Source organism: Opisthorchis viverrini (genome assembly GCF_000715545.1).
Source record: "Opisthorchis viverrini unplaced genomic scaffold opera_v5_232, whole genome shotgun sequence".
Lineage (NCBI taxonomy): Eukaryota > Metazoa > Platyhelminthes > Trematoda > Opisthorchiida > Opisthorchiidae > Opisthorchis > Opisthorchis viverrini.
This window is the reverse complement of record NW_008751891.1, coordinates 734209-758888: the sequence shown is the minus strand read 5'-3', so window position 1 is coordinate 758888 and position 24680 is coordinate 734209. Positions and strand designations below refer to the sequence as shown.

Below are 24680 nucleotides of genomic sequence, written 5' to 3'. Positions count from 1 at the left end.
CGAAGGTTTAAGGTCTAACCCGCCGTCGTGTCGTTCGCTTGCTCGGATTCCCGTTTGCTCCATTGCTGTCCACCGACCAACTGATCCACCCTCTATTTGAGCATAATGGATGATGCGCGTAGAAAATCGTCGATGTTTGATACCATGGATACCGATTACATGACACTGACACGGTTCATTATTCAAGAGCAGAGCAAATTCCCAACCGCAACCGGCGAGCTGACACAGCTGATGAATGGTCTACAGACAGCGATAAAGGCTGTATCCAGTGCCGTCAGAAAAGCTGGTTTGGTATCTCTGTAAGTCTACTGAAATTCGTTTTCGTTTATCGGTCGGATTAACTCTTCACCATATGATCTGCCCTGAAGCCTTACCCGTAATTGGAAACAGAACACCTGCTGGAACAGCCTAGTTTAAAACGGGCGATTTAATCAATGTACTACTCGGACAGGCCTGCAGTACCCAGGAGCTCGTAGTGCTGTCTTTGTGTGTGTGTGGGGGGATAAAATTGTGGTTTTTGGCGCAAGAGTTTGTACGATTGTCAGCCTTTGCTATCAGTTCGTGTACTTCTACCCTATTCTCTCCTTGTCCTGAGATTATAAACGGACCAACTGGTCTGTCGAAGAGCCCTTGGACATAGTGGTAATCTCGTTGCACGCATCCGATGGAGATAGAACGGGAAGCTTCTGAACCGTGTTTGTGAAAGCCTGGCCTAAACGCTTTCTAAAATCGAGAACTATCCAATGAATATAATGGCAGTTCCTATCAGATCATGTTCAATCCGAGTGAGTTTGTACTAAGGGAAAGGTGACTCAGTTGTTAGGGCGCGAATTTACTCACTGGAAGGTCCGTGTTTCGAACCCGACCTCTGCGTCTTGACTCGACCACCTGGCAACATTCCATCCATCGTGCTTTGTTCTGGTGGCATGGCTGTTAGACACTGATAGGGTGCTACAGCTGAACGTACTATGGGGGGGGGCTCAGAAAATGGGTATTCAGTTCATCTCGATATGCAGATGACGTTAGCTTTGACAGAACCTGCTGTGGATAGGGCTTGAGCTGTGTGCTTTATTTAAAAAAGGGAAAAATATGGGCTGGATTAAGGTCGAACCGGGATCTCTGAACTTCATTCTCGGCCTACTGAGCGGTTTAGTGAGCATCGAAACTAGGAATCAACGCCGGTTGAGAGATCTCGGCTTCAGGACCCTCGTTTGCGTACCTAAGTATTGTAATCAGATGGAGCTTGGTTTGCCACTATTTTGCTGCGACATGACACCTCAGAACAGCTGACTGAGAAGCGACAAAATATATCCGTACTCGTCGATCGAACTCTACCGTCCGGACCCCTGGGAACGATCATAAGCCAGAAACTAGAATTCGGCTTCGAACCAGTCGAAACTGAGATAATTATGAACAGTTTGCTGTCTGACCAGATGAATTTTGTCCATGAGTACTGGGATCCATGACATTTACAACAACAGGCCTTCTTTGTTTTTCATTTTGCCAGCCGCCGCGTGAATGAGAACTCGTCATTGTTACAACGCTGAGCGCGTGAGACAAGCGGGCTATGGATTCGTGGGTTGACGTCTCCGACTTCTGTGAGTAGGGAGGTAGTGGAACGGCGGATGGAATATACTGTCCAACATTGTTTTCAACAATATGAACTTTAGGGGATCCACAGTATGGTTTTCAGCATAGTAAACGTGCGTAGCCCAACTGCTGATAACCAGGTACCTCCGGGTACGAAAGTTAGCTGCAGAGAACTCTGTAAACGGTAAATGGTCGGAATTCGACAAGGCGTTGGATGATGTTTCGAGGCAGGCTCAAGACACGGTAAATTGATTACGTGGCGGCCGTACGATAAGGTCGTACTGTCCTCAGCGATTGCAGTCTAAAACAAGTTAGACATTCCCCGCAGGCGACCAATATGCCCATAGTTAAAGAGGCATAGGTTGTCTTTCGCAGGAGTGTAAAGGGTTTTAAGAGGTCGGCCCCGAAAATTAAACTCCGATGCCCCAGCGGCTGACAGTTACCGGCGACGAATAATCCGAAAAAAAACCCTGTCATATACCCGATGCGGCTCCAAACGCACCTGTGCGTCTGAGCATCAGGAGTTGGACATTTATACCTTAATAAAGTCATCAGCCCCGGGTATAGTCCCTCAAGAAAATCATACTACCTCGCGGGTTAGACTTTCAAATCGGAGGTTAGAGACAGGGTTCTCGAATAAAATCTCATCCTCATACCGGCTTATGGGTCAGAATTTTGGTTCAAAGGTTCAAGCTGGGCTCCCTCAGCTAACCACTCTTCCTTGGTCTGGGAAACCTGGAACCATGTTTTGTCCGCACAGATTTTTCCACCGTTGTCTCTCCTCGACCCCTTCCCACCATACAAGCAGACGCCGCTAAGTCATTTGAGTGTTAAGTATTTGACTGGTGTCCACGCCGCTACCCATCTATATCAAACTGGCAAACGCAACGCTTGCTCATGCCCTATACTGTATTACTAGTAGTATACACGTCTCCTACGGCATTGAAAATAAAATGGCTTCAAGACTTCTTGAACAGGTGCTCTGTGCATGTGAATCTCATTGGCGCATTTTCGCCCACCAGTGGTATCCGGTGAGGGGGTATTATTGGCTCGAAGGTCTTCAAAGTATGCATCGCTGATCTGCCATAAAATCCTGACTTCAGTTGTTGTCCGTGTGCGAATGGCCTGAAACTGTGGAAGTTAACAAAATCGGATGAGGATGCAAGCCGAATTATATAATATAGACAAGCTATTCGATTAGTCGACTTGCGGGGTGCTTTTCCTCAGCCATGCGGTCCCGTGCAACAGTGCACTGTCATTTTCGGAACTCCATTCGTAAACTAACGACAGAACTGTCTCAGTGTGATGGCTATCCCGAATTTCAAGGCAACGGTTGATTCAAGAATGGTTATATCCGGTAGGTGGTCATTCAGTCATGTGTTCCCAGAGACCTTCCTTCCTGTACATTTGGCACATGCCAGATCTCTTTAGCATTATGGACTACCCGCCACGTGTTTGCTGACGCTTTACTAATATAGTAGATTCCACCTTGGCGAAAGAAGACTGAGGCAGGCTCCCAAAGACTGTCGTATTTAGTCCGGTTGTTCACACTGACGCACGAACGATCTGGAATTGACCTTATGCACGGAGAATCTTATTTGGGGACGTTGACGATAGTTTAAGATTTTCTCCCGGTGACGAGTAAAACGGTCACACTTCGGCATCAGCTTAAGTTCTCTATGAATAGGAGTTTACGACCGAATCCGTAGACCAACGAGGGTCGTCAATCTGTGAAACAATCTACCGAGCGAGGCTGTGACAGAGAGCACAAGGGGCTTTCATGCATCTACTTAACATCAGAAAAAAGGCTAGCGAGTGCTGCCGTCGTCATAAACCGACGCACTCTTGCCGAAACCCGATTAGCTGCGTGCAGTAGCTTCAAGTCGGTCGAAGGTGAAAGACCCTTACCCTCTGTTTCCTAATTGTGATCTCTCGACTGTTTGGCCGAATTATCCTAACACACCTTACGGTACGTGCTTCCATCTTTGGTGTGCTTGGCGTTGAACAGAATTTCTGATGAGATAACAGCAGATTAAGAACATTGGACATTTACAAAGGACGCGCGTTCGCAAGTGGGACAAATAGCTTGGTAGCTACCTGCTTTGTCCGCTTGTTGTAGGCTATAACTCGCAGGCAATACAGTATGATATAGGTAGCTTATGGGAACAGCACATTTGCGCGGACGCTTCACTAGGTTCATACACCACTTTTCACAAATCCTAAGCGAGCTAGACTTATCCTACTTGGCACTTTTAAGGAGTTATGGAGAGACAGCAGAAGAAGGGCGAAGAGAAACCTGTAGGCCAAATTCTGGGTGTAGTGGAAAAGACGACGAGCGGGTAGTACGTTCTAGAATGAATCATTTGAAGGCCAAAACAGCCATGAAGCAGAAAACGAGGCAGCCAACAGCTACAATGGCGTACTGCGATGGGAACTAGCTGACTAAGGTAACGTAACGCCAATTGTCATCTATACTGAAGCTGACAAAACATGGAACGACGGTCTTTTTCCGCAAACTTCTGGAGATGCAATCGGCATCCAAAGCGTAAGTGGGAAGAGTCCTGACCTTCTGAATCGAAGTAGGTTTACCGAGGAATGCCACACAGACAGGCTGCTGGCTACCATTTTGTAACACTGCGGCCGACCATAAAAGCGACTGCTTAAGGTGCTTTGTATTCCGTGACATCCCAGCGGTCTGTCTGTTGATGTCGGCCTTACGACAGGGGCATGGCAAAGACACTGTATCCATGCTGGTCCTAATCTGTCAGGAAAGGGCGACAACCTCTTCACCATAAACCAATTCTTCCGTGTCGAATGCAGCGTCTAAGAATGCCCCTCGAAATTATGTTGGTTTTTGAATTATCCTTGTCGCTGTTACTCAGAAAGGGTAGCTACTGATAAGAGCTAGCACATCACTCGGCAGGACCTAAGACCAATAGACGGACAATGAACGAGGGCTGTAAAAACAAATGGATTTGCTCTGATAAGATTGGTTTGGATTTCCTGGATTCTTCTGCTCCCGCCTCCAATGCGCAACCACCTTCCCCACCTCCCAGAATCATCGGTGAACGAAACTGTGGCAGTACAGCCACTGTACGGCAAGTACGCGGTTATTACAGCTGACAATGATGGTGATCTGCTTTGACAATCATTGATCTCATGGCCAATCAACGCCCAGCAGCAATTGTTGGAAACAGGGCTGACACTTCCTCGACATGCGTGAAACGAAACGTGTAAAGTTGCCCATCAACTACCACCACAGGGGAAACGTCACATGCTGAGGTTTCGGTACAGGGTTGCATAATTTCCAATGACAACCAAGCTAGTGATGTCCACGGAGATGAAGAGAACACTCATGTAGTCGCAACGAAGGGGTACCGATGGCTTAGCAAACTGTGAGCTTCTGGTCAGCATACTGCAAGTACATTCCTGTGTCCTCGCAAGCGAACTCATTCCTGGAGTAGGTAGTGGGAGATCGCTACAAATCTGTGAGCCATCCAGAAACTACCCCGGTGTTAAACGTTTATGTTGTGCTGTCAGTGATGATGGTGATGATGTGACATACCCGGCAACGTGTTCCAGCGTTCGGTAATGCGGATTTGCGAAGTGTGAGGATTAATGAAGGTTAAATGGATTTTGGCGTGGAGACGGTTCGAACGTCAAAGATATATGGAAGTAACTGCATGGATTATAGTGGAACTAGTCGCGCTGAACATACTGAAGAGAACGAAGGTTGTACCTCGTCAGCTCTTTGGATGTCCCGGATGTTAAATCCTTATACCAGGATAAGTGTGTACCCTTTTTCGAAAAAAGTGATATCCCAGGTAGTGATAACAGAAATAAGTAAGTTTGGCACGCCGCAATCCGCAGTAGATGAGCACCTGAGGAAAGCCTGGTGCCGACGTCGAAAATTGTACCAAAAGGACCTACACATGCGTCAGTGGCAAAAAACAACGACATAGGACAATCTCTTTTGATAAGTCCGTCAGACGAAGTTTTGCTCACTGACAGGAGCAATCCTATCCATATACATAACACTCCGAATGGATATGTATTCCAACGATTCTTTTGGTCGCTCAGTGCCTCCAACCATGATTGCTCGAAGGGGCATGCTCCAGAAGTACGTGAACGTAATTCGGTCCTAAAAGGGAGGACGTATGGGAGTTCTCTAAAAGAGACCCAATTACTCACTGCTTTACGGTTCAATCTTTTCAGGAGAAGGCTCAGGGAGAAGTTTCAAGCAATCCCTTTCGGTTTTTCGTTCACCGGCCCTCATTTGCACCCTTCCCCCCTTCTGCAAGTCCACGCGGGCAATTCAGTCATCAGCTGGCTAACCATTGTTCATTGTCTAAACTCCAGCCCAGTAAGACAAACCAAGATAACCTGCCAGCAAGCCAAAAATATGTGATATGTATTACTTCTTTTAACGTCTGTTCTCTCGGTTAAGTTACCCAACAGGCATCCTTTGCTGGAACTTTGCTTTCCCTATGTTATGCCTCCGAAACACGCATACAAGACGTCGTTTCAGTCTTGCATCTCAAATTGCCTACGATGAGCTCATGTACCCCATGTCTTATCGGGTATTTGGTGGCCCCAATACAACGACTTACTATTTACGCCATGATGTTCTGCTCACCCCCAGGGCTGAAACCGCTTTATTAGACTGGATTCCAGTGCTCAGCTTTCTGCGCTCTATGGTTGTCTGATGCACTAAAGACCAATACTCCTTGGTGGGATATGTGGTGTTCATCAGCTTACACCCAGAGAGAATGTGGTTCTGGAGCTGGGGAAGGTTGGTTTCATCGACATCCATCGCGAATGCTTCAATCAAAAGAAAGAACGGATACTGGCATCCTTGTGCTCAAATTGGATGACTAGGTTAGGTTGTCAGTTCTGAGTTGGTGCTCATTTTACGGATAATAGGGAGCAGCATCTTCAGTGGTGTCCTGAATTTCGCCTGTTCCTGGCGCAAGCGCTTACCCGGAGCTATTCATAGACTCAGTTGGATCACGTGACCTCACGTACCGATGGGAGGGCACCTTAATCAAGGACTACAGTTCCTTCTAGGCATGCAACTTAACTCCGGCCATTTTAGTTTGGGGGCTGGGCTATCAATTAGTTTCTCTTCATGAATACGCTTGTTGAAGCTGAGCAGTTTCGAGAGAGGGATACAGCTGGGTTGCAGATGAGTCTTCCGTCAAAACCAATTTCGTATGCAGATGACTGATTAATTTGAATTTCGCTCAATTTGAGTTCAAGTAGAACATACGGTTAACGGAAACTCGGGACCGCACTTACCTGATGAGCCCCAAGAGGGGCGAAAAAGACCGGGTTACTTATGAGAGTTCTCAACTTTTGATAAAGTGTGTGGATCCCTTGTGAAGGGAGCAGGGTTAAGGTAAGTACTTACCAAGGCATCGGTCACTTGATGTGATCCGTGCAGCCATCACCTGGTTCGAGCAGTAGAGTGAGAACAATTGTTGCGTAATAAGTATAATCACAATTCGTGTTTGTCGTCAGATAATTACTCACCTGTCGCCTTAAATGGAGTGGTTCGCTTGCTAACATATAAGCTTTGCTATCATTTTTCGCATCCTGACTTGCAGTTCAAAATCTGTCAACTTTTTGACATCACTAGCTTGTTTTGAGTCCATGTTTCCTCACATGTTGGTTGGCGACACGTACTACTGGAATGTTTTAGCACCATGTCGATACGATTTTCATTTCCCATAGCTTGAAGATAATGTTCACATGGTATTATCTTCTCTAATGATCGATTTCCGGCGGGTCACCCCATATTGTCATGAGCACATTAGCTACTGAAAGCTTATTTTTGTCAAATTGATCTCCCACAGGTATGGACTTACCGGCACCTCAAATGTCCAAGGCGAGGAGGTGAAGAAGTTGGACGTTCTAGCCAACGAGCTGTTCATCAACATGCTTACCTCGTCTTATTCCACATGTCTGCTGGTCAGCGAAGAGGATGACAATGCCATCATTGTAGATTCGGACAGGGTGGTAAGTCGAACTAACCCACGCAGGCCGTTTTCGGTTTTCATAATCCAGATTCCTCCCGCAGTCGGTTGGAAACTGCTCCTCGCTTTCCAAAGGTGTCGGGATTGCCGATCAGACGAGGAATGATAATCGCGGTAGATCTTCCACCAAGTTGGGAGAACATATAACAGCTAAATAGGATGAATGAAAAGATATTTCTCATTCAGTTGCATAAAAATGTCGAGATGGAAACTTTGTGAAGTTATTGGTGAGCTTGTAAGCTTCTTCGGACCTATCTAGGGCAAAATCGCCCCTTGTATGCCGCCATTTATTTCAAGGTTTCAGAAATTTAAATGGGTATATCCTGTATGTTGGCACTTGGTTGCCGTCCACTACCGAGACGATTGGTGCTCTTCACGCCCCCCTTCGAAGCTTGACTTGGAAGCGGTCAGTTGATGGCTTAGCAATGAAGTACGAATGCCCTCAGTCGCCGTCTCTCCGGGTGGGGACCGCGGAATGAGACAAAACAATGGTTAGTAACTCTGACAGATGTGACTGTCACACAGCCAATGACGACCTTGCATCAAAGTTGTCACCTTCACTGTATACCCTTCACTGCTTCCCATACCGGACAAGCGAAATCATTTCTCGTGAACACACAGAGTCGAGTATCTCCTTCAACGCGTGGCTTTCACTTCTTGATTCTCTCTATCCTCATTGAACGTATTTGTATCCGTTGGAACCACTGTAAAGTTTGTGATCCGAAAAACGGAACTGCGCGAACTGAACTGAACTGAATTGGGTGCTGGCGAAACTGTGAAATATTTGGTACACTGCATCTTTCGGTGTGCTCTTTTCTCGACTCACTCTACAGCCAGTTCAATAACTAGTAAACCCTAGGTGCTAAATGATGAGAGTGGTTTTCGTGTTGCCCACTTGTATCCATATTGTTCAGTTAGGCGTTTGGAGGTGCAGACTCGTCAAAGTGATTAGAAGGCTAACACCAGATCCCCACTCTGCCCAGTCCTTCCCTTCCACCTTAGTGCGATCTATGATTGTACGGGAGTATATCTTCCGTGTAAATATTGATGTTGCTATCGACGAGAATGTTGAGGATGACAAAAAACCAATCCACTGGGATCTTTATCTCACCCATTATTGATTTTTATGTGAGCCACCATTCCCTAGGAAATCGTTTCTGCTATGCGTCCTTGTTACGGGCTTTTTATGCTTGCATTTGGTTCCCATACTGTTGGCATAGTCTCCGCTTCAACGGCAGATGGTGTAATGGTGCGTGGACCTGTTTCCTGCTTTTTCGTCTATCTCTAATCTATACACACCCTTGATTTCTGTGTTTTTACTAGGTTCGAGTAAGTTGGCAAACGTTTGCTACTAGTTCCAAGTTTTGCGTGACTGTTCATTTGAGCTATCGCGCTTTTGTGTTGCATATTTGTCGTTGCTACCCTCAGTTTTACACTGAACTGTCGCCATCAACGTCACCACCTCCAACGTAGCCATCCACCAAAGCACTGCTTCCGTTCATCTGGTACCCATTCTTGTGTGTTGTACTTTCAGAATGGTATTCTTCAAAGCGTTGTATTTTTCACACCGATGTTGTATTGGAATGTGCCTGTATCCCTTCCGTCATGCATGAAACGGCAGCAACCTTCGGCTGTTTTTCTGAGTCAGACCGTTTGGACGTTCATTTTTTGCATACTCCTCAGATTTATCAAACTTTTTAGTTTGTACTTTTCCCGTTAGTCGCGAAAACGTCTGGCAACATGCTCTTTCCTGGAAAATAGCTAAAGCCGTGCTTTCCTTTGTAATATCGACTCGGTCAGGATTAACCTCTGCTCGATCGAGTTATCGAGCAGAACAACGAGCTGTCTACAAAATTAGCAACGCGACCGGTTGTGTGACCATTGCTTCATGTTAGAGATACGGCTGAACATGTCCGTAAGCCGAAGCCTATATTTTTATTCTGGCGACTTGCGACCAGCGATGTGCCGTTTTAACTTTATGAGGCGGACTCTATCAAAAGGATGAGCTCGCTCCGTGAGAATGAACCTTAAGTTTTTGAAGGATACCTTCGTCATCATACTTCACTTTGAGGCGAGATGGTTCAGGTGGCTAGAGCGCGAATTTACTGACCGGAAGGTTCGCGGTTCGATCCAGACCTCTGCCTCTTGACTTCTGTCTAGGCTTGAGCAACCTGACAGTATCCCAGCCCTCGTGCTTCCTTCGTGTGGCACCGGAAAGGTGTTACAGCCGAAAGAGATGCTTCACTTTTTGACTGTTTCTCCAGCCTTTGCTCCTGCATTTGCGTTCCTGGTTGCTGATGGTCTGTTGCATGTTATGCACCATTCGATATCCTGCATTACTGTCCGGGTTCTCCTCCCTCATTAACCTGTTGATGCATCTTTAAAAGTCATCCGTTTTACTCACTTTTCTACATTAAACTCGGTTTGGGATTCACAACTTGTTTGGTATTTTTGTGCAAACAATTTTGCCGCTTCCGCATGCAAGCGGCTAAGGCCTGCGCATCAGAGGAGGACCGGTATCAAACAATTTTGCCGCTTCCGCATGCAAGCAGCTAAGGTAAGGTCTGCGCATCAGAGGAGGACCGGTAGCGGACGAACTACACGGATATGATATGACAGCTCCGTTATCTCTGGTAGTGCAACTCTGTATCGGTCCCTTGGCTTCCTGTTCCGCCCACTATGGTATATCAGAAGGCACGGTAGCTCTACACAGCCCCTTATGGAGACAAAGGAAAAATATTATTACTGTGCTTATAGAGTAATCACAGAGTGTTTCCACAAGGTTGTGCCAGAATCTCCGTGAGGGGACGAGAAGCGTTGAGTCAAAGATGCTCGATCCGGAGTGGCTGGCATTCTGACCAATCAGGACGTGCTTTCGTTTGGTCCGTGTCTTGGACGTGACACATCCGTCCAAATGGTGTGACGTTCGGTAATTAGGGACGGCTGGCCTCCGTACAGTTTGGCTTCTACAAACTACGGGCGTTGAGCCCTCGGTATTTGCGGTCAAACGAACATGCCGATGTGTCTATGATGTATGCGGACAGCCGTTTCGACTGCTCGTAGCTTCTGATGTGTTTGTCTGCGTGTGTTTATACGTCCACGAGACAGCGGCTCATGGTTTCATGATTACTGATGGCTCATTTTTTTGGCCCGTTTTATGAGCATTTCTGGGGCGCGTTGGTAGCTCATTCAACCATCATTGGGACCATTCACAATGCAAATCCGTTACAACCTCACCTGTTACTTCAGACCATCTGTACTCCGCTTCAACTAGTCTATTTCGAGCCTATCGTCCGAACAAATCAGCTCCCTAATGCGTGTCCTCATAGCTATTGGGTTGAAGCCTGATCTATAAGAAAAAGTCGCAGTTTTGGAAGACATTCTTGCTATCGGAGGATCCAGTTGAAACGTGTTGATGCTTTTTTCATTCGACCATCGTCACCCAAAAGCAGTGTTGGTGCGTTTTTAGTTTCTCGGTATGATACTACCCCGTATGATATGCTTGGTGAGCAAAATGTTTCGTATTTTTTGTGAGCCGGAACCTAGCACATCGCGAATTCACACCTGGACACAAATCAATTAGGGCTCATTAAGTTTGTCTTGTCGTCTGACACAGCCAATCTTCTGAACTTTATCCCCTGCAGTGACGAGTGAGTTGCCTATTTATTGTCCCTTGTTAATCGTCTATGTTATCCCACTGGCCATTTATTGAGTGACCAGCAGTGTAACTAAACTGTTCAGCTGTAACACCCTTTCGGTGCCTAGCTGTCATGCCACCCGAGGGAAGCACGAGGGCTGGGATACTGCCAAGTTGCCCAAGCCTAGGCAGGGGTCGAGTTCGAACCACGGATCTTCCGGTCAGTAAATTCGCGATCCAACCACTTGAGCCATCTCGCCCACCAGCAGTATCTAGTACTAACTGCCTGTCAACACGGACTAGAGGTGATGCAGTCGGCTATTTTTTCATGACACAACACCAGACTTTATCCCACCCACATTTGTTCAAGGTGAACTCTTTTGCGAGGTAAATCGTAGACGTCACGTGCAGTTTCGAACTTCCAGTTCACTAGTCAAGTGATATGGGCTTTGCTACTTACATTGTCGGTGCTCGAGGTAGCTCAGTGATTAAGGCATCAACTTACGGACCGGAATATCCGTGGTTCGAACACAACTGCATCATCTTGAATGCTCCTGTCTAGGCTAGGGCAACCTGGCAGTATCTCAGACCCCCCCTGCCTCCTTCCTTTGGCATGGCAGCTAGGCACCGAAAGGGTGTCACAGCTGAAGGGTTAATTTTTTCTAACCCTCGGTGCCCCTTCTAGGTGGCTGAAGGACATAATCATGCACACTGGTCTTCTCGACAGTTCTAGAATGCTCTTTGATCGAGCTGTGCTCGATGCTGGAGGTGATGACATCAGCCATATTCATCAACTTTCACACACGAGTGGCGTACTCTGTCCGCCTTCGTGTGGTTGACATGTACTCTGTTCTGTTTTTTTCCTGGTAACAACTGATAACCTTTTAGCCTAGCACAAACGAACCTTCATCATCTTCGTATCTGTTTTTCTCCTGCCTCACTCTAGAAACGTCGTGAATTAGTGAGCCTTCCTCCAGTTCTAGTTGCTTGTGTCGTTTGCAGTTGATGTTTCTGGTTCAATGCCATTTTTTTAGTTCGCCTATCACATGCCTTCTATTGATCACTTGTTTGATTCACGTTGGCACTATGCATCCTTTTGCTGTCCACGCCACCAGCTAACCGTGCAGCATAGCAGCTAGCCGTATGGTTCTCGCACATTTTGGCCTGATTGGTCTTCATGTTTCTAGCAGCAAACACATGCAAACAGCAGCGTCACGTCAGTGTAACCATAACTGAACTGTAACGAAACAGCAGGCGCATACTGTCTGAAGCTGCTACGTGCAACATAACGATGCATTTATATATGCAACCAGTTTTGCTGGACATTCTTTCATAGGCAATCGCTGATTGGTGTTCTGCTTTTTCGGTATTTTTGGCTATTCGTTTATTTGACACGGTCGTTATCTGTTTGGTCCCACGGACAATATTTTCACCCGGAGCTATCACAGCAAATCCCGTTCAGCAACAGCCATTCTGATGGTTGTTTAGGCAGTCCGCTACCTGACAGAACAAAGTTCCGGTTCCACATACAGCGCTCACTGGTCAATTACATCTAAGCGCAGGTTGTGGGTTTCGACTGCGAGTTAATTCGCTCAATTATTCACTGATTTCTTGGCACGTTGAGATTTCCGTACTGGTTTGTTCGAATCACGTTGTTTGTATGGGCTGTGGTTGCTCTCTGAGGCTCACCACTGAGGTTTGGATGTGCTCGAAGTCGATACTTTCATCGCACCGCTGCCTTTTTCATCATTAAACGGGCATAACATGCCATTCACTCCATAAAAGACGTTCATCAATATCGCCAGGAAAAATATTTCTACCTTTGGGCTATCGCTTCATGCGCAAAAGCGGCTCGGGATTGTATTTTATGGTATTTCAATGTTCGCCGTTCTCCTTGGAACCGTGAACATCCAACTTGTTCAACAGAGGAACAAGTCCTACTGACGTATATTTGAGAATCTATGAAGTTTTCCCCATAAAACGTGGGCATTTTTGTTAAACTCCATCGTCGAAATTAAGAAATAAATGGTGGAGAGTCTTCCCATCGTTGCTGGTGTGGAGCATATCGATCTAGAGTACGCATGTGACATCATCCTGTTCTTGGAAAGGGACACCGCACAAATGCTGTGGGATAAATTGACCACCATTATGTCATCTTTCGGCGCGTCCGTCTGTCTGTTTCCAAACATGCCCCTTGTTATTCAAGGAGAGGCACTGGAGATTGTGATGAATTTTTCACACTTCGGTAATCGTATTCGTTCCGACTAAAATGCTTGATGAAATAAGTGCACGAATCTCGAAAGCCGGAATCACATTTGCCAATTTCCAAACTTGTGGTGTCAAGAAGGCCTGTCACTGGGTTTCAAGCGGCATGCGCACCAGTTTGTCTTGTTGCATGGTTGCGAGACACGGGCAAATGACTCGAGGCATCCTCAGGTTTTTGATCATTGGTCTCGTAAACGGTGCGCGTCTCCGATGATGTCGATGAATTTGCACTGAGGCTGTAAGAAAACGGGTGTTCGTTTCGCAAATTAATTTGGTTTTGCGAGACACTCACCTGGAACTCAGTTGAATCTCTCGTTTGTGATGTTTCCAGGCAACTGAATGTGCTGCACCAGGTCGCCTCATGTTTCAGTCGCTACGATACTCGAGATATCGCGGTACACGTATGTTCGTAATGCACTACTCGTAAGGTTGCTGGAAATTCGTTCGTTTAATTTTTAGTCAGATGGTTGTTCACCTTCTTGTCCAGCTTCGCAGTTTGCTTGCAAATGTCTGGTCACCACTAGTGCAATGTATTGCTAACGGGGTTTCGGTGGTTGTGCGGCCGATACATAGGTCGCGGGAAACATCCAGCACCATCTGCTGCGGTCAACATCATCTGCGACCCATACAATTCTGATTAACTTATTTTCCGTAAGAACAAAGAAGGGTTGACGGATATGTTTTCGGCAAGGTCCTCTCAAGTCATAGAGTTGCAAAGGCTAAGGGAGCAGTATTCAACACTGTTTACTGAGCATGGTGTACGTGAACAGGAAGTCGAGTAAGAAACGACAGTGGCTACCCCTCGAGGAACAATAGGATGGCCTTAGTTTGTCGATGCTGTGGTTGTGTGCTCAGCACAGAGTGTTATGTTGTGGGGGAGTGAATTGGACCGTGTTGTGACTTGGTGGACGGTAGTGAAGCTCTGTATCGGTCCCTTGGTTTCCTACTCCGCCGACTATGGTGTATCAAAAGGCACAGTAGCTCCAGACAACCCTTTATAGAGACAAAAGGAAAATTATCGCAACTGTGTTTATAGGGTAGTCACAGAGTGTTCCACAAGTCGTGCCAGGAATCTCCGTGAGGGGGCGAGAAGCGTCGAGTCAAAGGTGGTTGACTCGGATTGGCTGGCATTCCGACCAATCAGGGCATGCCTTCGTTTGGCCCGTGTCCTGCACGTGACACATCCGTTCAAATGATGTGATGTTCGGTTATTAGGGGCGGCTGGCCTCCGAACAGACCATAGCAAGTACAACACACGAACAAAGCGTTTTTGCTGACAAAAGATCGGGTTGCGATGTCGTATGGCAAAAGCTTCGGCCACTGCGATTGTGCGTTGCTGCACCGATCTGGGTTGATTATCAGGCGCCTTGACCGCGTATCACGTTTTGCGCCGTACTTTGCCTACATGTAATTTCGACATTGGACAAGTGGTGTGCTAATAATATCGAACTGGACTGCCGGCCATCGAAAGCTACCCGGTGTCGGGTGAAACCATCTTTATTCCCTCTCTTGAGCCGTTCGTTTTAGCTCGGTTCTTCAACCCACTTTTCCCACTTGGTCCCGTGTTTGAGCATATACTAACAATTTAGTTCTCGTGGGTTGGGTTCTGTGACTCCGATTGAATACTCTTATTGTTCCTGGCTATGGTTTTTGGTGTCACTCGCGTGTCTAGTTTTTGTGTTCTGGCCTACCGTTGGACAGGGTTGGGTGTGTGATGCTTCCTCGTTAGATTTTTACGCTTTGAAGGCTGTTAGTCAGCAGGTGGTGCACCATCAGAAACCCCATGTGTGGATTCAGTAGTTTGGTGGCTGGATTTCTGATGGTGAGTCAAGTTTTAAATGTTTTTTTTTACTGTTTATGTAGCCCGCTATTTTTTGCCGCTCTGGATGTGTTCGAAGTCTGTTCTGTTTGTCCATGTTGCTGTTCAACTCATTCTGTGGTACAAGCCTGATAGATGGTGTTTCTTCCCGTTGGTGTCCCAGGGCAAGTACATCGTTTGTTTCGATCCACTGGATGGATCGTCCAACATTGACTGCATGGGTTCCATCGGTTCCATTTTCACCATCTTTCGTCGTCCTGCTGGTGCTACTGGCGAGGTGACCGAAAAGGAGGCCCTCCAAACCGGTCGAAATATCGTTGCCGCTGGGTACGCACTCTATGGTAGTGCGACAGTGTTAGTGTTGTCCGTGGGGACCGGTGTTCATTGTTTTACTTTGGATCCGGTAAGCGCATCTAAATCACGTTGTTCTGTTCACTGTGTTTTTAGCCTCTTTCCGCTTTTAACTACGTTGTGAGGCTTAGAAAGTTCAATGATTGTAACCCTGTTAGGTGGCCACCCATTCGAACAGAGTGATGGAAGCCGACTTACTCACTTTTCTGATCAATAATCTTGGCCGATATGTTCTGCAGCTACAAATCTTTTGGAAGACGATATATGCAAGGTAACTAGTAGATATTCGCATTGCACTACTCATAAGGTTGCTGAAAACCCCTCGACAACCCACGACCGGTTTCGCCCTTCTTGGGGTTCATCAGGTAGGCGCAGTCCCCGGGTTTCCGTCAACCTTATGTTCTACTAGTGAAATTCATCTGGTTGGCTCTATTTACAGCTATTTCTAGCTTATTTGATTTGTTGGGTCTCCGTGAATCAAGCCATCCCTATTTCGTTATCCGATGATATGACTTCTAGTTATCTTTATTCGAGGTTCAGCTGTTTTGCTCGAACAAGAACCCGCATGTTGTACCTATGAGCCGGTGTTATTCGGCTTCTCAGTGTCTATTCCTACTCAGCTAACGTTAGAAGTGTAGAGATATAAATACCTCAGGATGCGGGTTTTAGCCTAGTAATAAGCCGCCTACCCAACTTTTCTCGGTTTATCATATCAAGGCTTAGAGATGAACAAGGCTGTTTAATTCCCAGCTGTTAGCCGGGAGGTTACGTGTTCCAGTCTCGTTGGAGATTCGCGCACTTCTGCTGTATCCCGGTAAGGATGAAATAACTGCATAGTATTTCTTTGTCTTCCAGCATAGGCTGACTTCATGCATTGGACGAAATCTACATGGAAAATTCCAGAATCTCCTCGTGTTTGTTTCAGTTATCTCTTACAATGGCTCCGGGAATAATTAGGGGCTCGTGAAAAGCTTCACTCTGAGGCCACCTCATCCACTGTGTTACTAATGTGCTACTGGAACATTCTCTGTCCACGACAGATGCACGGGATGAAAGAAAGTTCCTCACAACAACCACTTCCGTACTTTTAGTACATGACTACTGATGTTCCCAAACCCCATGCTCCTCAGTGAACCAATCGGTGTGCTGGTCTAATTTGTCCACTTGGGAAGCTGTTTTCGTACGGACAGGCTCGCAAGAAACGAAACAGCGTCCAAACGAGAAGGTTTAGCTACCCACTCGTCACGAAGAGACCGGACCTTACCGTGGTGTGACGGTTCGCATACCTCAGCGTCCCATTGGGCTATACTGGGGAGTGTCCCCGCGACAGTCAGAGAGTCTCCCAGGTTCGTTTCGTCAGTGGTTAGAGGTCTGACAAGCACAGTCTCCTGGTCCTCCAGGTTGGGAGTTGGAACAAGTGGCGACTTGTTCTGTATTTGCACTTCCCGCCAAACACCGCTGCCTTGCGGTTAGGCTTTTGAGCCGAAGGCTTTGGTCAGGGACTCTAATCGTTCTCTGTGAGCACCACGACAGTATCCCAGCCCACGTACAACTATGACACTTACAACTAATCATGGCTGTACGGTAGCGAAGCATCAATGTTGAACGCTGATGTCATGCTGTCGATGATGATGAGGACAAGCTATCCACAGCATCTGTATGGTATCAGCGTTTCTATTAGTGACAGAGTCTGTGGCACTGCAAGCTGCCCGCTACTGCTGTATGTTCATTAACACATAGAAGTTAGACACCGGTTTTGGGGGTCTCGGAAACACTGATACTTATGGAAACATAAGATCAGTAGTAGTGAGTTGTGTCGGACAATCTTCGGGTGGCAAAATACTCACTGGAAAGGAATGGTTACATCATCATCATTATCAGCTGTAATAACCGCGTACTGGTCGTACACTGGTTGTAGCTGCCACAGTTTCGTTCACCGATGATTGGGGGGTAAGTAGCTGCGCATTGCACGCGCGAGCTGGTAAATTGGTGCATAAATCCAGCACTGTCAGTGAGTTGTCAAGGGGGGGGGGAAAAGAAGCTATGCATTGAAGGCAGTAGCTTGGATGCACGAGCGCCACTGAGGGCGCAACTGGGCCATGTCTGACAATGTCTCCAGCCGTTGATGTGGCCCGTCTCGGGGTCCCCATCCAGGAAGACGGCAGTGACCAGCGCAGCTGAGTTTGCTGGTAATGGCTTTCATACTTCGCTGCCAAGTCATTGTTTGACCGCCTCTGGCTCTCTTGCCCCTTCACATGGTCGGGGGGAAAAGAGCCCTTCGAGGAAGTCGGTCGACTGGAATACGCAGCACGTGGCCAAGCCAACGCAACCTGTGCAGTGTGATCAATTCATCTATCGAGGGTGAGCTATTTCTCCCGAATACCATTCGACGTACTTCAGAATTGCTGATCCGGTGTTCCCACCAGATTCGGGCAATGCTCCGAAGACATATCGGAATGGTTACACTCTACAGTTCGCTTACTTTGACCAACTTCATGCCGTCCGATTCACAGGAGCATTCCTTATCAAACATTTGTCGCATAGAATTGAGCTTTCATCTTCCCAGGAAAATTCGACGCATACTCTGTGACAGAAAATCCGTGGAACGGGACAGAATTAAAGTCCTTTCGTTCCCCAGTCGCATAGTCTGTGGTTCATGTGCATATGAACTGTTTCAACAAGTAGCTCTACTGAGCCCTAGTTTTAACTTTTTGTAATACCGTTGCCTTTTGAAGCCATTTTGGGGACTAAAATTTCGTCGGTAACAGCCGCAACCGAACTACTATCTTGTCGCCATAATTCACATACCTAGTCCGAGCATTTCATCCATGTTGTGTACTTGTGTAAAGGCTGCGTGTGTACAATTTGTCTTTTGTCCTCCTAAGTTCTAGTGATGAATTTCTTATCTCCTGCACTGGCATACTAGAATTTTCTCTATAGGTCGTTTCGATTGCCTGTCAATCAGTCCTCTCTTGTTAAGTGCTTATTTGAACAAGTCATACCAAGTTTCGTCTCAGAAACGCGTCCGCTTTATTCCCCATATTCCCATTCTCCCCCATAGTCTGTTGGGGAGTTCATTTTGACGCAATCACGAATGCGCGTAAAGCATCGTGGGAACATCTATTCAGTCAACGAAGGCTACGCATCACTCTGGGATCAGGCGATCGTCGAATATGTCCATGAGAAGAAGTTCCCAAAGGTAGTTTTTCAGTTTTTTTCCTTCCTTGTGTGTTGTCATCTGTTTAGGACAGACTTTCTTGTAGCGTAACCCTCGTTTGCTAGAATGATCGGATCCGGAATATGCTTTTTTCAGAATTAACCAGACATAGTTCCAGAATAGATATATCATTTAGACTAGTTTGCAGTAAATTCCTATCTACTGTGTTCTTATGCTCTCAATAAACTAGAAGGATGAAAGCACCTGTTGGGCGCTTTACTTGATTGTTTGTTTGTTTTTTGTCTCTTTGGTCTGATCGTGACTCTCATCGCTTTCACCAACCACTGTGGCAGTGCCCCATCCATGTAGCACCCGTGGTGATGAGTAGTTTTCAGCCATGCTATAATTAACTTTCACGCGCGCGCAACAGTTCTGACTTACTCCTTACCTTACAACTTCTCTGATCGAGCTATCTTCTATGGTTCTTCCAACACTATTCATACAACTTTTATTTTGTTATATTCCAGTCTGGTAAACCGTACGGAGCTCGATACATTGGCTCCATGGTTGCTGATGTGCATCGAACTCTCGTCTATGGTGGGATTTTCCTCTACCCAGCCACAAAAACCTCCAAATCGGGTAAGGTAAGTATTGTTTGTGGCCACATGCTACCCCGGACCCGGAATGCAGGCCTTCAACAGAAAGATGGACGATGAATATGAACCCTCCCTTAGCTTCAGAAGCGTTTGAATGTGTATTTCCTCTCAGGCGTCATCGTGCTTCTGGTTCTGACGACCTTTCACCTGCTTTGTGAATTCCTCAACCAGTGCTTCTCTAAATTGTTTGCGTCCACATGGCAGAAAGAGACCGTCCCGGACAACTGGAGTGAGTCAATAATAGTGCCCTTCTTCAAAAAGAGCGATTGCGGTGAATTTATTAACCACCGGGGTGTCAGTTTGTAATAAGCCTCCTGGCGTTACTGATTCTTCGTCGTCTTACTGTGACACGCTAGTCCTTTACCCGTGAGCATCAAGCGGGGTTACCACTCCGCCGTATGTAGAACCCACAGTCTTGATGTTTCTTGACTTCAAGGGTGCATTGGATTCTGTTGATTGGTCAGCGCTGTTAACCACATCTACCTAACAGGGATACCCAAAAAGTTTGTGAACACAGTCTGGTTCCTATATTCACACAGCCTCGGGCGTGGTACAGTGAAGTCCAGCTACAGAAGGTTGTGTCCAGCAAAAATCTCAACCATCTCCATTTTAGTCCAACTTCATCTGGGGTGCAATAATAAGGCGATTACTGGAAGGTCTTAAAAATCCCGGTGTTCTAATCGTTTTTGAGATTCTTGTCCATGTGGCCTAGGCAAGCGACATCCTGCTCATCTTGAATACGAAAATCAAGCACAATACCCCTTTAACTAAATTAACCATCATCCTACCAGCTTTAGGCATGCGGTTTGCACCTGCAAAGTGCCAATTCATGCTTCAGAACATGGAGTTCAGGGATATGAACTGGAGATTTCGGAGTGTTCTACATACCTCCATAATTGTATTATATGTGACGGAAAGGTGTCTGATGACGTCAGCGCACGAATATAGAAAACCCGAATCACGTGTGCTAATGTGCATCACTTGTGGCGTCCAAACTGAGTCTCAAGAATTACTTCTAGCTGGCTACATTAAGGGCTGTATTGCATGGTTTCGAGGCGTGGTCTCTGTCGACAGATGATGCCAAGCTTCTTCAGGTTTTCGACCACCGATGTGTTGCTGGTGTCGGATGGCGTCAACACACTCGTGGCGAGTTAAACATGGTGGGTGTTTGTTTGCGGATCAGGTAATTCAATCGTAGAAAACATACAGCGGTGACCCGACCATGTACTGTGGATCCCGAAGCACCGTCTACCGAGACGATTTTTTCTGTCTGTGGCTTCTTCAGAGTGGCGCGAGCTGCAACGGGGACAGCGTAAGACTTGGCTGAAGGGCGTGAAAGAGACTACGAAGGGTTTGGGTATTGCTCGTGCGGCCCGTGTTCCAGGATTGAGCCCCCATGAGTAACCCTGCGCCTGACTGAAGACAATGCAAAAAAAATGATGGCTGATCGCTGTCAATCTTCTTTCTAGCTTATCTTAAAGCACTTGAAGGTATAGGCACTTCAGAATAGTTGCAGTGCGCGAGCACCAGGTCCCATATATCGTTTACTCTTTTCACTCTAAGGCTTTGAGTATATTTGGATAAACTTTGTACGGCAGTGAAGCTTTATTGTCAATACTGATGTTGCTGTCTCTGATGATGTGTTGAGGATGTTTGTAGATTCTGAAATTTCGCTGATCTACGCTGAAAAGATGGGAAGCATTGTACAGCTGTCTATCCTTATCAGGGATCGTAAACAGTGCACATCTCCTAAAACTCCAAGGAATTTCGGCCACGTGACCTCGGCTGGTATTTGGAACCCTTAACCTTTCGGTCACAAGCAGCTAATCAGCAGTGTGTTCAACTTTCAGTCAGAATATACCGCCATTTCTCCCATCCCGGATTGCATTTCTCGGAGTCACGTGTTCACTAGCTCCTATGAAGTCGTCACTCGAGGATCCAGTGAACACGTGACACTAGATCCTGTGTAATTGAGGGCAAATCGCACGTTCGTGGCCGAACGATCAATCGTTCAAACTACTAGCCTCCACCGTCACGCAGAGAATGGACCTTGCCGTGGTGTAAGGCTTGTAAAGCTCGCGAGACACCGAGCTATACTGTGGGTGATCCGCGCAACACCAGCAGAGTCCCATACCAGGATGATCACTGGTGAGCACAGTCCCCTAGTCCTCCAGGCTGGGGATTGAACATGTATGGCGATTCGTCCAGTAAAAAGTGCAATGCACTTGCATTTCTCGCCAAACACCGCTGCCTTGCGGTCAGGCTTTTGAACCACAGGCTTTGGTTGAGGACCCTAATCGTCCTCCTGTTTATGTACGGGCGCCCTGGTAGTATTCCAGCCCGTGAATCGCACACAACTAACCCCATGCTAAACCGACCGCCGCGTGGTGCTTTCAGACGTGTCGCCTTACTTCCTGCATACCGCGGGGCGGGTAAGCGAAAAATGCCACTGCTGACGCCTCCCTTCCTTCTCTTTCACCATAATCTTTCATTCTTCCCACCCCCCACTCTTCGTAACTCTCCTCGTAAGCCAAGCACTTGCTATTGATAACGTCGTTCGTCCTGCATCGTTTTTGCGAGCAAAATCTGCGCGTCATTCGGCGCCGACATTCTCAGGCATCTCGAAATCAATCCTCAAGCCTCGACGCCCAGTCAGTCTGGCTGCCTTCAATGTCTGCACTCTGCAGCAAGCAGGACAACAAGCAGCTCTTGCTCTCACGCTGCACTGTGTATCAGAAACAAGAATTTAAGATGATAGCACAGTGGTTGAGCTAACCGCCCCATCACTCTCCACTTGATTCCGGCTGCGCACCCCTATTGATCCAGAGGCTATTGCGGTAGGATGTGCCGGGGTTGGTATCATCCTAAGCTACCAGGTGGAAAAACCCTTGCTTCACTGGGTACCCATTGATAACCGCCTTTGTGCAGTTAGTCTGGCAACGTCTGTGAAGGAGTCTCACAAGCGGGAATCTGATCGCTGTCTGTTTGTGGTGTGTGCTTACACCCCAACTGACTGTAGCTCCGACGCCGTCAAAGACAGGTTGTTACGACGCCCGGAATACCCTGCTGCGGCGAGCTAAGGGCTCAGACATCGTGATGGTTTCCGGAGATATGAATGCACAAGTGGGCAGGCTTAGGGTATCTGAAACTCAATTAGGTGATCAACATGGATTAGACTCGGTACGTACAGACAATCGTGAACGATTTCTTCAACTGTGTGCTGATCGCAGACTGTTTTTCTGCCGTACTAATTTCCGAAATAGCTGAAGTCGTCTGGCCACATGGTGTCCTCCAGCGGCATGCCTGCCACAAACTCAAATCGGTCAGATCGCCATTAGTGACTGGTGGCGCGGATCAATAACTCACTGCCGATTGTTTTGGAACACATTTGTGGATTCCTATCACTCACTCTTTGGGCTATCGCTTCTCCCTACGTTTTCCAGGTGGCGACAAATCGCTTGGCAGTTGAGAGATTGGCAGATCCGAATGATAGACGAATTTACCAGAATCGTTTCTAGGGTCTCTTCCAAATGCTCTACCATCAGATGTGAATTGATATTGGGACGAGATCAGCATCCAATTTCATAGTGTTGGAAGTTTTGTCTGTGGCACGGCGCTACTAGGCCTATTCAAACACTGCATATCAGACCGAGCGGTGGCACTACCCAAATTTCGGATAAATATCCCAGCTGATCTCAAACGTCACTTGACGCCACGAATCATCAGACGTCAAGTAACAGTGATGGTATGAGATCACCGTTAACTCTGGCGTTCTCGAACTTTCGGGGGTGTGAGAGTATACGGAGTGATCTCCAGAAGCTTCCGTACACAAAACGGTGTTCGTCAGACATACCCACTCTCTCCGTTGCTATTGAATTTCGTGATCCGCTGGAAGGTCTTTAAAACCCTGGTGTTTAAATGGCCTCTGGCGAAAAGCTTGTCGATCTGGGTTATGCAGGCGACATCATTCTTGTCTTCGAAGAGGAGCAGGCGCAGGTGCTTTTAGATAAACTGACTGAAGTCATCCCATCATTTGGTATGCGTTTCGAACCCACAAAGTGTAAGGTCATGCTCGTAGACATGCAGTCACTGAACACGCCACTTATAATCCAGGGAAAGGCACTGGAATTTGTGGGGCATTTTATGTATCTTGGAATTTGCACGAATCGGAAAGCCTCGGGTCGCGGTTACTAATTTGAGGCACCTATAGTGTCAAAGCGGTATATTCCCTAATCTTAAGAGATGAGTGTATCGGGCTACAGTACTGGCTGTTTTGTTGTATGGCTGTGAAACTTGTCCTGTTCGAGCAGGGGAACCGACGTCTTCAGGTGTTCGATAACCGTTGTCTATGATCCATAGCTCGTGTGGGTTGTGTTTATCTCACCTAGTCCACTAAAACTGACCGTTTGGTTTGTTCTCACTTTTCACCCAGAGGTGAGCCGTTCACAGTGATAGTTACTGAGATCCAGACAAAGGAAACGCCTTCTCTTCGTTCGTTTCCGGAGCATCGAATGCAAGTTTTGCGTCATTCGTATAGTGTGAGGTGTTTCTTAGACATGTGTCAACTTTGGAATAAACGTTATCCGCACTCATAGAAACTAGATTACTTTTGATGGGATAGTTGCATCGTTGTTTCTCTGCTGATCTATGAGTCACCACTTCATGTGCTCCGTCCCAACAGCTCCGCCTATTGTATGAATGCTATCCAATGGCTTATCTGATGGAACAAGCTGGAGGATCTGCGTCAAACGGTGAGATCCCAATCCTCGATATACAACCGCGAGATATTCACGAACGCAGCCCCATATTTTTGGGCAGCTCGGAAGATGTGGCCGATGTGTTGGCTCTGATTGCCAAGCACAAACAATAGCTGATCTGCCCTGCGTTACTCGAGCCAGCTGTTTGCCTAGTTCATTTGGTTTGATTTTTTCCATGCACTTTTTTCATTCTCATTTGGAATCAGTCTTTCATCTGGCTTATATACTTCCGTAGATTCATTGTGATGGAGTTGTTCGTTTCTGAAATATGATCTCCGTCGCATCACTTCTCGTCATTTTCACTAACATAACCGGTGCGTCGTACAAGGACAAGTAAAGGGTTTTGTTGAGATACATCTCCTCTTATGCGACTCTTATGGGCTTCTGTTCAGCTGTAGCGTTTTTTCGGAGCC

General features: G+C 46.9%; 1 protein-coding gene across 1 annotated transcript; it reads left to right on the top strand.

Annotated features, from left to right (window-relative positions):
* On the top strand, positions 1–24680 carry T265_08761 (hypothetical protein; the record flags this gene model as incomplete). Its single annotated transcript, XM_009174650.1, has 5 exons — positions 1–299; positions 7446–7608; positions 15510–15749; positions 19382–19498; positions 24192–24680. 5 exons carry the CDS (start codon positions 106–108, stop codon positions 24378–24380), a joined length of 903 nt encoding a protein of 300 aa, XP_009172914.1.